This window comes from Phocoena sinus, chromosome 3, assembly GCF_008692025.1.
Source record: "Phocoena sinus isolate mPhoSin1 chromosome 3, mPhoSin1.pri, whole genome shotgun sequence".
NCBI lineage: Eukaryota > Metazoa > Chordata > Mammalia > Artiodactyla > Phocoenidae > Phocoena > Phocoena sinus.
In genome coordinates this window covers 162,442,422-162,458,987 of record NC_045765.1, presented here as the reverse complement: position 1 = coordinate 162,458,987, position 16,566 = coordinate 162,442,422, and the positions used below count along the sequence as shown (strand labels likewise).

At 38.9% G+C, this 16,566-nt stretch overlaps 1 protein-coding gene across 13 annotated transcripts in view; it reads right to left on the bottom strand.

The window, feature by feature from the left end:
• DNAH5 (dynein axonemal heavy chain 5) overlaps nt 1–16,566 on the bottom strand; it is a 262,069-nt gene that overhangs the window by 53,603 nt on the left and 191,900 nt on the right. For all 13 annotated transcript variants that reach the window (XR_004349093.1, XR_004349091.1, XR_004349092.1 and 10 more), the window contains 6 exons: nt 15,817–16,048; nt 14,274–14,388; nt 13,848–14,024; nt 8,636–8,839; nt 4,627–4,806; nt 1,346–1,483 (listed from right to left, as the gene is read on the bottom strand). Coding sequence is in view for 10 of the 13 variants with exons in the window: in XM_032625870.1 (XP_032481761.1) it covers nt 1,346–1,483; nt 4,627–4,806; nt 8,636–8,839; nt 13,848–14,024; nt 14,274–14,388; nt 15,817–16,048 (1,046 nt within the window). In the remaining 3 variants the exon portion in view is untranslated. The remainder of the gene's footprint in view (nt 1–1,345; nt 1,484–4,626; nt 4,807–8,635; nt 8,840–13,847; nt 14,025–14,273; nt 14,389–15,816; nt 16,049–16,566) is intronic.

Below are 16,566 nucleotides of genomic sequence, written 5' to 3'. Positions count from 1 at the left end.
CTGACAAGCTCTTATGTTGTTTTCAGAAGACTTATCTTTAAGAGGAAATACCATACATCTTGCATATAGTGAAACTGAAATGTTTATCTAACTTCCCTCATTGGGACCCCTATAAGGGAACAGACTAACAGAGCAGGAATCTCAATCCAGCCAAGTGAGGGCTGAGAAGAGGCAGAGGTGGGCTCCGTATAATCATCGAGGAAAGAACAGAGAGAATCTAGCTCTTATTTATCAAGCACAGGTTTTCTCAGAGGCAGACACAGATTTTGTGAGGCCAGATACTTATCTAAGCCGGGGACCACTTTAAAAAAATCATTAAAGAATTTTTACAAATACAAAATACCAAAGTGAACACGTCATGAGAATTGGGGAAAGAAATCACTACAAAGTCCTGATAATTGAGAAATTCAGGTACCTTTCCTCTGGGATCTCTAGGAATTTTATCTGAATGCTTACACACAAATGCTTGTCAATCATAATCTGGTTTCCCCTCCCCACAGAACTCTCTACAACTCCCAGTCACCCCAGCATTCATGGGGCCTGTGCAAGTGAGGGGCCAGAAAACTGAAGCTACATTAGGTTTATGTTAAATCTGCCTCTATTACCAGAAGGAAGGAGGCCCCAGTGGAGCCGGAATGAGTATAAATCAACTAAAGAGCTTGCTGCCCAGTGGAGAGGAAATATACGAGCCTTGATTCTGAAATGTGCTAAAGCTACAAACGTGCATAGGTTGAGAAGGCTGTAGGTGGTCACTGTCACTGGGACACAGCCACGTGGTCAGGCACGTTGGTCCAGCAGAAAGACCCGAGTAGACATCAGAAGATCAAGGTCTAATCCAGCCCTATGACCAATGCCCATGACTGGGAGCCCTCCTCTTGTCCTCTCTGGGCCTAAGTTCCCTTCTTTAAAATGAGAGTAAAATAAAAATATCTACCCTGCCTACCTTGAAAGATTCTTTCAAATATTAAATGAGATAAAGTGGGAGGACGTGATTTGAAAAATATGTTAAAAATGCTGCACAGGATGCTGTTATCCTCACCGTTAATAAGGAAACTCAGAACATGCGTCTTCCAGCAGTAACTTCTGTTTTGGCTGAATATCCTGACCTCTCACCAAAGGTCCTCTCGGTGTCCGTTAGAAACAAACTCCAGGGCTTAGCGAGGGAGTATGTGCTGTGTGTGTACGTATGTATATGTGTATCGTATTGTATATCAATTAATGAATCCCTGCTGGAAACCAAACCCTTGGAGAGAGAAAGCAGGAGAGGAATGAAGGGCTGACCACAGCCAGGAGGGCCTGTGACGTCACCACCCGCCCCAAACCCCTACGGCAAGAAGACAGTGACCTGCTTTTCGGTCATGGCCTGTTCATACTCGGCCTGCACCACATCCAGCTCGGCTTGCCTGTCGTCCAGCTCAGCCTGGGCCTTCTGCAGATCCTGCATGGCCAACACGTAGCGATTCTCCTGCACCACCAGGTTGGCCTGCACGGGACACACACAGGGTGAAGAGATGGGCAGCAAACCGAACACCCAGCATGTCGGAGTCTGAGAGCTCAGCAGACACGTGTTACACCTGTTCTTTGATCCACCCCTAGACTCCTCTCAAATTGCATGGTGAGGAACAAACCTTAATGTGAACTTGATATGTCTGTAGGCAGAAAATTATAATTCATTAGAAGAGAGTCAGCAATTTTTTTCCGTAAAGTGCCGGATAGTAAATATTTTAGGCTTTTGGGGCCAAGAGGCAAAATCAAGACTATTGCTCAGGTACTTAATTTAAAATTTCACGAGCCATACAAATACAGGTGGTGGGTTAGATTTGGCCTGTGGACCATAGTTTGCCAATCCCTAAATCAAAACATTGTAATATTAAATGTATATAGGCAAATCACAGAACATTTTAATATTGAGTTGTAGAAAAAAAAATCTGAATATTTAGAACCATCTGCCTAGCAGGGCTCATCACTGTTAATGAGGATGTTAAAACAAGACAAAGGATGAAACATGATTAACCACTGAATATAAAGATCTAGGTTTTATGGGTGGTGATGGACTTGATAGCATGCCTGTCATTTGCATGTATTGCTTGCCATCCAGAAAAGAACAGATACTTGAGCTGTGACCAAATAATAATATTTGCTTTTAGGAAGCTACTAAAAAAAGACTCAAAAGACATAATCAAAAGCAATATTGGAAAAAGATGAGGTGTAGAAAATAGTCCATGCTTGCAGGAATTAAAAAAAAAATTGAAATCAATGTTCTCCCTTTAAGTCTTACTAAAGTAACCCACTAATGTCAAACTATTGCAGCCCCAAAGATCTTGAATATTTTCTAGGACTTTACTCAAGAGGGAGAGGGATATATATATACATATAGCTTATTCACTCCATGCTACAGGAGAAGCTAACACAACATTGTAAAGCAATTATACTCCAATAAAAATAATAATAATATGAATTTTTTTTAAATGAAACTCTCAAAAGCTACTATTCAAAGGGTATAAAATCTTTCAAATCCAGCTGCTCACCTTAGAAGCCATAGGACTCTATTAAGATTACTTAAACTCTGCAAGCCTCAGTTTCTCCATTAAGATATTAAAAAACTACCTCCTAGGATTTGTGAGTGTGTGTGTGTGTGTGTGTGTGTGTATTACATAAAATAACATATGTAAAAACCCAAGTCTGGGACCTGGCATATAACAAGAGTTTGATTAAATAATACAATAGATATTATTATTTTTATTATCTGTGTTCAATTTTTAAGACTCTACTATTGTTATGTTTTGCTTATATAAACTAACATTAACTGGTTTTCAAAGTGTCCAAGGAGAAATCTCATATGAATGAAATTGAATAGAATCTAAATTGCTACTCTTATAATTAAATTTGTTTAAGTTTACTCACTACTAGAAGTCACTTGGCCCGTCTACAGGAATTATAAGATGAAAGAAGAGTCTCCTTCACTAATTAGTGGTGAAGAGGTTCCCACAGGAGTTTAAGGAGTGTCCTCAAACTCTTTACTTGGGAAGCAGGAGTTCGCAAGTGAAGCCCCTCCAGGAATAAGTGAAGTTCGAGCTCTTGGTCTGTATTTCTTAATATATTGAGCAGAGCTGCCGATGATAACCTGCCCTTTCTTTGTCTTCTACTTCCGTCTAAGCAGTGAATGTGTAGCATCTACATAACTACATTTATTTTTCTGACAATGGCAATTAGGAGAGACCTGACAAACTGAAGACTCCCAGATGCTGGATGCTCCTAAGGACATAGGGGGCACTCCCAGAACAGGCTTCTCAGAAGAGAAGCATAGGTTCCAGGCACAAGTAAAAGTTCCCCCCTCCTGACTGTGTTCCCTTCACTTCCTACTGTAGGACCTATGTTGTCCTGGGACTGGGTGGAGCCTGAAACGTACAGAATGTAAGGGAGGAGATGTCATCGTTCTTATGTAAGGCTTGTTCAGAGCATCCATTATTTTGTACTGGTTTCAGCTTATTTTATTTAAAGTAACTACAACAAAATAAAAACTCCCCGTTGTGAATTCGACTGTAATTCCCTTAAAGACACTTATGTATGCTTACCCACTGGAAATATTTGCAAAGGATGCCCGGTACTTTTCACTGGATATGGTTGTTATAATTCAGTCAATATCAGAATGTCCGATTGTGAGCTATGTTGGAGTCTTCATTGGTTCCCAAATCCACAATGCCCAACAGCATGACATCAACTATTTGCTCTAAAAATCTCTAAGCCAAAAGAATCCCTTCTCTTTTAAGTTGCCCTGGGACCCCAAGGGCCTCCACCACTGAATACATGGCCCTGATATGGGAACAATGAGAAAATAAAATGGGACTTGCAACTGGATCCCTATGTTCTTTTCATTCTTGATTATTTTTAGCGTGATTATTAAGTTCCTTGGGTAGTTTATAAGTGTACGTGGATTTTAGTTGATGGTTGAGTAAGATCAGACTTACAGAAAGCAAAGTAATCAACAAAGCCATAACGTATGAGTTCTGAGGCATCAGTATTTCATTTTCGAGACAGGTACTTGCCTCTCCATCAGCTAAAGACTGAGTGTCACTCAATGTTGGGGGGATGTGGACAAATGAAGCTGAGAAATGCAATTACTCAAAGGGAAACACTGGTATGCTCTCAAATCATTTTAAATAAAGGATGATATTCAGTTTCTTTCCTGAGGGACAAGAGAGGGAGAGGGAATAAATACTACGTTGTCCCTGCAGCCAAGACCAGACACCAGTGACTGTGTCCACCCTGCCTCATTCACCTGAGTTCCTGGCAGGAGATCTTGGACATTGTTGGTGGATCCTATGCTAGAGTTTCCTGTGTTTCTTTTTTCCAAGTTGACATTGTGGGGGAAAAAAGTGTCCAGCAACCCACAATGGACTTAGTACCCTTGTAGAGAGTCCATGCTTAAGGCTCAGACAATACCAATTGGAGTTGGATTATAGAGAAGAAAGAAACATCCTATGCTCGGCCTGTCTATCACTAGCTCTCCCCGTGGACTTGGGTACAATAAAACCTGAGGCTTCTGTGTTGCATGAAAGACAAGCCCAGTTGACTCAAAGACCCCCCTGCCGGCACATGTCCTGCAGTTCCACCGAGGAGGCTTACCTTCAGGGGCAACACTTCTCTGTTTATAGAAAAGAAGGAAGCCATGGCCTTGGTCCAGGAACAAAGCCCCGCTACATTCCCACATACACGTTTAGCAGTTTCGATGTTGTAGTCTGCCATCTCAAAGTAAGGATTCAAAAATTCTATCACTTCTTCATTGATTGTATCTTTGGGGAATTGCTATGGAAGAATGGAGTAAAATAAAGTCAAAATACCTCTTTCCATGAAATCATAATCACATTGTGCTCACAATGCCACTGAAACAGTTAAAAAAACTGTTAAAACCAAGAATGAATGAATGATATCATATTTTGTTGATATTTCAGGTTATTAGGCAAAAATCATACATATTTAGGCATACGAAATGGTACATATATTTAGCATTGTATATAAAAATGTAAAGCATATATATTTAGACATAAATATTTAGCAGCAACCAAATGCTTAATGCATTCAGAGGGAGGTTCTATTAAACTCACCTGAAATGTGAAGAAAATAATTTGGACATTAGGCCTTCAGGGTGATGAATTAACTTTTAATCATAGAACTATCAAGATTATGAGATAATTGTTCTTTTCTGGAGGGATAAAATTTTAAAATAGTAGCAGAAATTGATTATGAGGGCCTTCTTATATTAAGAGAGAAGACTGGCCAAACAATGAAATTGGATCTTTGAAAAGTGGTGTTTGATCATCTAACCGAGGATAATTAAATATTTTCCAAGTAGAAAGAAATTTAGCACCTAAATAATTCAGAGAAATAAGCCTTCACAGAACATACATAACACAGAGCAAAACATACTTTCATCCAGACCTCGTTAAATGCAAGTTTCTTTTATGAGACTTGAAAAATAGTGAAGCCAGAAGAATATCTGGGAACAACAGAAGGATGGTGGTGACAAAAGGCAAATAGCATGGTTGCTTCCAAGAGCAGTGGCTTTGCACCAGGTACATAAGGCAAGTGCAATTCCACTGCACATTTTTCAGTGGACGCTTTTTAAGCTCCCCCCCACCCAAGGATCACTGCCATTCCACACGCTCAGTCTGATTAATCACTACCTCCTATCCAATCAAATAGCATGTTATTCCTTCATGGTGGCCCTTACATCACAGAGGCTTATATTTTAATTATCTGAAATGAGTCTGGTTTCAGAAGCTATTTGGTGTTATAGCTGCTGTAAGGCACCTCACAAGATGCTCTGGCCATAGCAGCCACTTGGGCAATGATAAATTAAAAACTGAATGAAAGGCAGTGCTGAAGTTACTGCTTGGGTTATGGATGGAGGATGGGTATTCCCAGTTAGTTGTCTCAAGATCTAAATATTAAAGATAAAACAATATAACTGCCAGAAGAAAACACAGAAGCATTTATTCTGCCTTAGAGATGGACAAAGATTTCCTAAACAGAACACAGAAAGTACTGTAAGGAAAATATTGATAAATTGGACTATACTAAACTTAAGAATATCTCCTTATCAAAAGACACCATTAATGGAATGAACAACTAAGGCAGAAAGTGGGAGAAGACATTTGCAAACATATAAATGACAAATTACCCATATTTTATATATAAATTCTACAAAATAATAAAAAATTTAAATGTACAGGAGATCTGTACATTTAAAGGTACAGGCACTTAACCAAAGAGTTCCCAAAGGGCTCATAAACGGATGAAAAGATTTTCAGCATCATTTGTCAGCAGAGAAATGCAAAATGTCTTATTAGTGTCATCCACAATAATAAGACAACACAACAAACCCATCAGAATAGCTAAAAGTAGAAAATGGTTAAGACATGGAGCAACTTATACACTGCTTGCGGGTATGTAAACTGATACAACAATTTTTGAAACCTCTTTGGCACTATCTACTAAGGCTGATTAAATGTATAACCTAAGACCCAGAAATTCCACTCCTGAGTATAGAGCCAATAGAAATGAAAACATGCCCACTAAATGACCAATATTCCTAATAGCTTTATTTATAATAGCCCAAAACTAGTAACGTCTCAAAAATCCATCAACAGTACAAGGACAAACAAATTAAAGCACATTACAGCATTTCACGCTGGTGCTGGTAGATATAAACCTATGAGAAACGATTACTAAATTTTCAGAAATTTTACAGACTTGTTAAATACAGCCATTATTTAAAATTAAATTATAAAAACTTACAATTAAATGTTATTTTGAACAAAAATAATGTATAGTCAAAAGTCATCACCTTCTAATTATTTTGCTACATTTTACTATCTACATTTTTGAGGTCATTTACATTTATTGTATCCACCCAGTGGGACTACCTTATCACAGCATGCTACCATGTACCTCTTCCCAACTCTACATTCAGCAACATTATTTTGGTAGCTTGAAATCAGCCATTGTGGGGATATTTACACTATGAAAATTGGCAAACACTACAAATCAGAGCTTTTTCTTTTTTCTCACCAGAGAACCAGTTGTTAAACATTTGTCACACACTATTGCATATTCATCTACTGGAAAGCTGTGTAGCAATGAAAAAATGAAATACTGTCCTGTGCAACAATAAGAAAGAATCTCACAGATGTGTTGAACAAAAGAGGTCAAAACAAAAGAGTTCATATGATATGATTTCATGTATGTAAATTTCAAAACAGGTGAAACTAATTATTGGGATAAAGGTCAGAATAATGTTTATCTTAGGGGAGATTACTGACTGTGTTGGGACACAAAAGAGATTGCTGGGGTCTGGAAATACAAATCTTGATTTCAGTGTTCATTAATAGGTATAGACATATGTAAATATTCATTAAGCTATACCCTTTTTTTAAATTTTTATTTTATATTGGAGTGTAGCTGATTTACAATATACACTTTAAATTTGTGCATTTTATCATATGTAAATGTTACCTCATAATAAAATTTAAAAGATGCAAGTTAATACTCAAAAAATTACAATTGAGACTTGTGAAATAAAAATATATATGTACTCATATGCAAATAATATATGCACATATGTTTGGGTTCCTTAAAATGATTTTTTTAACTTTTACTGAAATATGCTGCTGATGATGTTTTAATATGCCTAAAATCTGCCAGGAAAAGCTCTAATACTTACAATGTCTTATATTTGAAAGAGAAATTCTACTCTGAAAAAATACGTAAATATAAGTTGAAAATATGTATGTAGAATATTATTCAGGCTTAAAACAGAAGGAAGGGCTTCCCTGGTGGAGCAGTGGTTGAGAGTCCGCCTGCCGATGCAGGGGACGTGGGGTCGTGCCCCAGTCCGGGAGGATCCCACATGCCGCGGAGCGGCTGCGCCCGTGAGCCATGGCCGCTGGGCCTGCGCGTCTGGAGCCTGTGCTCCGCAACGGGAGAGGCCACAACAGTGAGAGGCCCGCGTACTGCAAAAAAAAAAAAAAAAAAACAGAAGGAAATTCTGCCATTTGTGACAACATGGATGGACCATTATGCCAAGTGCTATAAGCCAGAGAGAGACAAAGCCTTCATGGTGTCACTTATAATAGTCAAACTCATAGAAGCAGAGAGTAGAATGGTGGTAGCCAGGAGCTGGGGGGTGGAAGAAAGGGGAAGATGTTGGTCAAGGGTCACTTATGCAAGATGAGAAGGTCCTGGGGACCTAATGTACAGCAATGTGAATATCGTATTGTTTACTTGAAATTTGCTAGGAGGGTAGATCTTAAATGCTCTCACCACAAAAAAAAAAGGAAAAAACGGTAATTATGTGAGGTGATGGATATTTAATTGGCTATTTATTGGATTTAGTGAATGGATTTTGGTGAAATCATTTCACAATGTACTAACATACATCAAAACGTCAAGTCATACACCTTAATTATATAAAAGTGTTATTTATCAATTATACCCCAATAAAGATGAAAAAAATTAGTAAGTTAAAAATATGTCCACAGGGTAGATTCTCTTCAGAAACGTCTTCTATTGAAGAACCCAGATACTCTAATGAAGTCTGAGTCCCCTCCTAGCCCATCATTATTGAACCACCAACCTGTAAATTCTGTAAAAAGTTTCCTACAGTCATCAGTTTTAAAGATTCCTGCCAGGAAGGAATTGTACAGCCTTTTGCCAGGTCAATCTTCACTGCACTGACTTTCCTCTGAAACAGCAGCAGCACGCAATCCATGATCCTCATTATGAGATGTGGGGGTCGGCCCAGCGTGCGGACAGTAGCAATGTCAGAAGGCCTGATGGTCTGGGGAGGAAAGGAGGTCATCACCCAATCTCAGACAAGATAAGTGAAAACAAACCTTTACTCTCTGAAGGCTACTACTTCAACAGAGGAAAGAAAGCATTTTTAAGTTTGATGCAGTCATGGGAGCTAGATGCATATTTAATCCCCAAGAAAAACCACACATCCCCCAAAGTTCACATTTTTACAATTCAAAGTGACAGCCAAAGGAGATAGAGTGAGAGGCGTGTTCTCGAGCAGATAAGGAGCTGTGACTTCTCTAAAATTGTAACGACAACTTAGCCTCAGAAAAAAACTTATCTAAAAGGAAAAGAAGCGTCAGCACTTAAGTAGATTCCAGGGATTCTAAACCAGGAAAACTCCAGAATTTGCAGTGCTTTTTTTTTACTCATTAGTTATGTAGGTCAAGAATCTGCCTCTCTCTCTTAAGACTTGTCACCAGGGACTGACACTAGTTGTAGCCTCAGGGCTGCCAGATTGAATAGTTAGAGGTTTCTTAGCTGGGAACTAACCTTTAAATGATGGAACTTGAGCAACAGGAATTTCACTAAGCTCTTAGAAAAGTTCTGTTCCATTTCTAGTACAGAGATTCTTATACAGAAAATTACTTAATAGTCACCTAGACTTGTTGTAGTCGATAACTGTTCTATCAAACTCTTTACAGAATAAACATTGGAAAAATATGAAAGATAAGCATATGGCACTGTCCTATTTCTAGGACATAGTGTACATTAATTCCTTCTAGGTCTTGAAAAACCTTCCATCCGATTTGTATTGGCATCCCTCCTGTCAAAGAAAGGTACGCAACCCCCTCCACATCAAAGCTAATGATCTTTTCTCTGAGAATTGGGACAAAAAAGAAGAAAACCACTGAACTTGGTCATTAGAAATGGAACTATCTACTTTGAAAAGGTTTGTTTCAACACACTAGCATTTGTGAATTCTAGACAGCTGGAAGTGAAGGGGAATTTGTGGTAAAGAACTGGAAATTGCAGATAGACCTTAATTTGAGATGCTTGGCCATAAAAGAAAGGAGAGAAATATAATACCTGCCAATAGGGAAAGAAGGATCAAATTAAAGTGGATATAAAAGAGCTGGACATGCTTATTTCACTTTAGCTTTTTATTTGTTTGTTTTAAAATTTACTTTATTGAAGTATAGTGGATTTACGATGCTGTGTTAGTTTCAGGTGTACAGCACAGTGATTCAGTTATACATATATATGTAATAGTTTGCATCTGCTAACCCCAAACTCCCAATCGAACCCTTCCCCACCTCCCCCTTGGCAACCACAAGTCTGTTCTCTGTGTCTGTGAGTCTGTTTCTGTTTCATAGATAATTTCATTTGTGCCATATTTTAGATTCCACATATAAGTGATATCATATGGTATTTGTCTTTCTCTGTCTGACTTACTTCACTTAGTATGATAATCTCTAGGTCCATCCACGTTGCTGCAAATGGCATTATTTCATTCCTTTTACGGCTGAGTAGTATTCCATTGTATGTATATACCACATCTTCTTTATCCATTCCTCTGTCGATGGATGTTTAGGTTGCTTCCATGTCTTGGCTATTGTAAATAGTGCTTCAGTGAAAATTGGGGTGCATGTATCTTTTCAAATTATAGTTTTCTCTGGATATATACCCAGGAGCAGGATTGCTGGATCATACGGTAGTTCTATTTTTAGTTTTTTAAGGAACCTCCATACTGTTCTCCATAGTGGCTGCACCAATTTACATTCCCACCAAAAATGTAGGAGGGTTTCCTTTTCTCCACACCCTTCCAGCATTTATTATTTGTAGACTTTTTGATGTTGGCCATTCCGACCCCCGTGAGGTGGTATCTCATTGTACTTTTGATTTGCATTTCTCTAATAATTAGTGGTGTTGAGCATCTTTTCATGTGCCTGTTGGCCATCTGTATGTCTTCTTTGGAGAAATGTCTATTTAGATCTTCTGCCCATTTTTTGATTGGGTGGTTTGTTTTTTTGATATTGAGTTATATGAGCCATTTGCATATTTTGGAAATTAAGCGCTTGTCGGTCTCATCATTTGCGAACATTTTTTCCCAGTCTGTAGGTTGTCTTTTTTGTTTTGTTTATGGTTTCCGTTGCTGTGCAAAACCTTATAAGTTTGATTAGGTCCTATTTGTTTATTTTCACTTTAGCTTTAAAAGGGGGAATTTTCAAACAGAATTGGGCTCAATTATGTTAGGTACCCAGGTAAAAAGAGTCCGGGAGAGGAGTATATCTGAAGTGCAACTTATTTCAGTTAAGTATTAGATTCCTGTTTTTTTTCTGCAGGCAAAGCAATATGGCTGTTATATATAAATACATATTTATATATATTTGTGTCAAGTCAGATGAGCATTGAGATAGGATGAGACACATTCTTTGCTGTTACCTTATTTGTTGTGTAGATTTACGTGGCCTGATGCCAAAAGAGAGTTTGGATGTACCCAGAACTTTCTTAGTATAAATTAGTAGTACCAGACTTCAAGATTTCAAAAGCTCATAAAGAGGCAATAAAATGGAGACAGAACCAATGAAGGAAATTATTGAAAACCTCTCCTATATATTCCCTCACCTTACCCCTGTTCCCACACATTTCTGCATTGATGATTATGTTGAATATTTTAGTGGGAGAGAGTACTAAATTAGAAGGATACCGGAAAATATTTGATAATATCAAAACAAATGCTAAGCTATTAAATCTTGTGAAAATGTAAATGTGTAAGAACTGAGATACCATATGCTCAGTTCCTATGATGCTGTTCAGTATCGTGAGTTCAATAAAGGTTTAGAAGTTACACAATCATTGTCTTCTCTCTGTTAATCAGAGACTCTCGGTGAAGCCAGAGTACCTTAAAAGGGGCAGGGGGAGGATGAGGTCCAGGATCTTAAAGTATGCCACTTAAGATATGCCACTACTGGGCATATACCCTGAGAAAACCATACTTCAAAAAGAGTCATGTACCACAATGTTCACTGCAGCACTATTTACAATAGCCATGACATGGAACCAACCTAAGTGTCCATCAACAGATGAATGGATAAATAAGATGTGGCACATATATACAATGGAATATTACTCAGCCGTAAAAAGAAACGAAATTGAGTTATTTGTAGTGAGGTGGACGGACCTAGAGTCTGTCATACAGAGTGAAGTAAGTCAGAAAGAGAAAAACAAATACTGTGTGCTAACACATATATATGGAATCTAAAAAAAAAAAAATGAAATGGTCATGAAGAACCTAGGGGCAAGATGGGAATAAAGATGCAGACCTACTAGAGAATGGACTTGAGGATATGGGGAGGGGGAAGGGTAAGCTGTGACAAAGTGAGAGAGTGGCATGGACATATATACACTACCAAACGTAAAATAGATAGCTAGTGGGAAGCAGCTGCATAACACAGCGAGATCTGCTCGGTGCTTTGTGACCACCTGGGGGGGGGATAGGGAGGGTGAGAGGGAGGGAGATGCAAGAGGGAAGAGATATGGGAACATATGTATATGTATAACTGATTCACTTTGTTATATAGCAGAAAATAACACACCATTGTAAAGGAATTATACTCCAATAAAGATGTAAAAAAAAAATTTTTTAAGAGTACATAGTTTTCGTTATGCGAGATAAATAGATTCTAGAGATCTACTACACAGCATAGTGCCCATAGTTATCAATACTTTATCGCATACTTAAAATTTGTTAAGGGGGTAGAGCTTAAGCTGTGTTCTTATCACAAAAAAATAGTAATATAATAAAGGGAGCAGGAGGAAACTGTGGGCATTGATGGATATATCTATGGCCTTGAAGATGGTGATGGTTTCATAGGTGTACACTCATCCCAAACTCAGTGAGCTATACGCATTAAATACGTACAGCTTTTTATACGTCAGTCTCACCTTCATAAATTGGCTTTTTAAAAGTGGGGTGGTGGAGATGAGGTACCCACCAATCTGAGAGACTAAAGACCCTGGAGGACTTCAAGGATTAAGGAGGACAGTTTAGCCAGTGCAAGGAGGGATGGAGAAAAAATAAGGAAGGATTATCACATAAAAGAGTAGCGTGAAAATTGGAAAGATAAAAAAAGAAGACAATATCTTCATTGTCTCCAAAGAGGAGAAATTCTCTTATACAGTAGGTTGCACATTGACTCAGAAAGCTTAAAGACTTAACTTGGATCAAAAGCATTTAGAAGTGTTTCAGGTGGTGTGCTGAGAAGGTGGTGAAAAATAATAATTACGTTATCAAGTAATGATGCATGTTCGATTGAGGTTATATAACTTGAATTAGCAGTGGACAGATCGGCAGTGTTCCATTTCTTCAGCCACATTCTAGACCAGAAATCAATAACATAAGGCAGTAGTTGAGTAAGACTAAAGTAAAAGCAATCGTGAGTCCAAAACATCTCAAACTGGGTCTTCCAAACTCAACCAGCCCTTGAAGGTGTGGCCTATTTCACGAAACCCAACATATTTTCTCTGAACCCAACCTCTTTCCTAATTTCACCATTTCTGTTTTTGCCACACAATCGCGCTGAGTAACCGTGTTGGAACTCTGACATTAACGTGGTACATTAGCTCAGTAGTCCTTTATTTGGATAATTCATATACACACTCAGAGAATGTTGTATCTTACCAACCTACTCCAACGTCCGCAATGAATGAGTGAAAAAGAAATGTTATTTTAGAAATTTTATGTGACTTTCCCAATGTCACATAGCTTATTGGTTACAGAGTTGAAATGAGAACCCAGGACTCCAGATCACCATTATATGACACTGCCCATCATTCATAAGTGAGGAAGATGAGATGTGAAGTGCCATGTGCAATATCTAAAAAAATCAAATAACATCTCCAAGCAGAAAATATTACTTGAAATCATTCCAGTAGAAAGAGCTTTCATCTGAAGCGGTAGAACATTTCCTTGTTGTTATTCATCTTTTCTGCCTTAATCTTCCTCCAAGGCCCTAAAAGGTGGCATCTGTTATATCACAAAGATATACCTGCAAGGCTGCTTCTGCTTCTTCTAACGCTGGCTTTGCTGCTTCCAGCTTTTCCTCAGCAATGGCTTTATCTTTAGAGATGCTGTCAACAATGGCCTGGGCTTTGTCCTTCACCTTCTGTACCTCAACTTTGACCTTTTCGGCAGCCTGTGCTTTCACTGTCACTTCTTTTAAGACCTAATTTAATATAAAACAAAAAAGTACATCAAAAATTACCAATACCCAGCTGGAAATGCACAGTTTTGCCTTGATTTGTTGATTTTGTCCACTTACACAATTCTTCGTACATAGAATTAAGAGTATGGTATTCTAATGGAAATAAATAATTTGTACTTCCATGGTTATAATTTAGTGGAGCATACATCATTAACATTTATGAGCTGGGAATTCAAAATGAATATGGTCCACGTGTCAATGTCTACTCACTGTATCGGCTTTCTCATTGGCCATTTGGAGCTCCTTTTCTTTCACTTCCAATTCTTTGCTCAGGGCTGCAACAGACTCCGAAGCTTCTTTTAGCTTTTCCAATCCAGTATTCATTCTGAGATTAAAAATCCAAGTGGGAAAAAAAAAAAAAATCCAAGTGGGGAGTGTAAAATGTGTGGTTCTTGGCCACATTTTCTAAGCACTGGTCTACTGATGTATATAGTAATGGTCATATTTGAAGAATAATGTATATACAATAGCAAACTCTAGAGGGCTTGACAAAGAGAGTAAATGTCCAGGCTTGATTCCAGACTAAAGACACTTGTATGTTCTTCATAGACCATGTGTGAAAAGAGTAAGTCTGCTAAGAGCACTGCGTGACATGAGGAACAACAGTGTCTAGAATCTGTCTCATGCAGGAAACATGCTTAATGAACTTTGGCTAAAAGACAATAGACTTCAAATGCTTGAAGTCTTATCATGGAGAAAGGGAAATAAATAACTTCTGTTTTTCTAACGAGACCAATGAAATTAAAAGAAGAAAGATTTGGGATCAAGCAAAGGAACAAATTTAAAGCCATCAGAACAGCCTCGTGAAGGGCCCGACTGCCTGCTTGACTCTGAAATAATGTGATCTTAAAGACAGGAGGCCTCAGAGTCATTCAGTCCAATCACCCACCCAGAGGTCCCTTATGTAACAACCTTGGCTGATTCTTGGCTATATTCAGGCAGAAGATATAAGTGTTCAGAAAAGGGCAAGGCAGAGCAGGGAAATTGGGAACAAACTTCAGTGAATAGGGTTTTACTATGCAGAGAACATAAGCATCAAGCACACTTTTCTAACCCAGACACTCAGAATGTGCAGGAAGAAAGAGATGAGTAGAGCGGGGAGGGGATGTCTGTATTCTCAGCTTTCTTACAGGTCCATGGTTTCTATTATCGTCATTCAATATTACAGAAAGTGGGAGGCCACATGAAAACTTGGCAACATTTAATCGTTTTGGGCAAGAAAAAGCCCCTAGCAACCAGGGAATAATCCTTTGAACAAACTTGAGAGGAAGGTTTCTCAGTCTCAGCACTAGTGGTATTCGGGGCTGAATAACACTTTGCAGTGGAGGATGGTCCCGTGCACTGTTAGGATGTTCAGCAGCATCCCTGACCGCTAACTCTTTTGATGCCAGTAGCACCTCTCCACCCCCTGCACCCTAGTTGTAACAAACAAAAAGGTCTCCAGCTATTGCAAAATGTCCACTAGGAGCAAATTTGCCCCTAGTTAAAAGCTGTTGCTTTAAAATAACTTTGTATTTGGGGCTTCCCTGGTGGCGCAGTGGTTGAGAGTCCGCCTGCTGATGCAGGGGACACGGGTTCGTGCCCCGGTCCGGGAGGATCCCACGTGCCGCGGAGCGGCTGGGCCTGTGAGCCATGGCCGCTGAGCCTGCGCGTCCGGAGCCTGTGCTCCGCAACGGGAGAGGCCACAACAGTGAGAGGCCCACGTACCGCAAAAGAAAAAAAAACAAACTTTGTATTTGATCCTCACACTTACCTGTTGGCCAGAGTTTGCACTTCCACATGCTTTTCTCCATATATGAACTTATAGCCCTGAATAAAGGAGAGGTACGATTTGGGTGTCACATGGGTAGAACGTCGGAATCTCTGGAAATAATCAACACACTTCTCAGCTACCCCATCCTGGAAGGATCCCATGCACTGGACCACTTCCTTCTTGGTTTCCAAACTGCAGTCAATATCATAGGAAGAGAGGAAGTGTTCAGACACTAGAAAGAATAAAGACAACAGCGTGTGAAATATGAAAGAGAATTACCATTTTAAAAGTTAACTGGCTTGAGTCACAGATGTAGAAAACAAATTTATGGTTACCAGGGGTGGAAAGAGGCAGAAGGAATAAATTGGGAGATTGGGATTGACATATACACACTAGTATATCTAGAACAGATAATTAATAAGAACCTACTGAATAATGCAGAGAACTCTATTCAATACTCTGTAATGACCTATATGAGAATAGAATCTAAAAACAAGTGGATATATGTATATGTATAACTGACTCACTTTGCTGTACAGCAGAAACTAACACAACATTGTAAATCAACTATACTGCAATTAAAAAAAATTTTTTTTTTTAAGTTGGGACTTCCCTGGCTGTCCAGTGGTTAAGACTCTTCGCTTCCATTGCAGGGAGCACGGGTCCGATCCCTGGTCGGGGAACTAAGATCCCACATGCCATGCAGCGTGGCCGAAAAGTAAAAAAAAAAAGAAAGAAAAAAGTTAACTG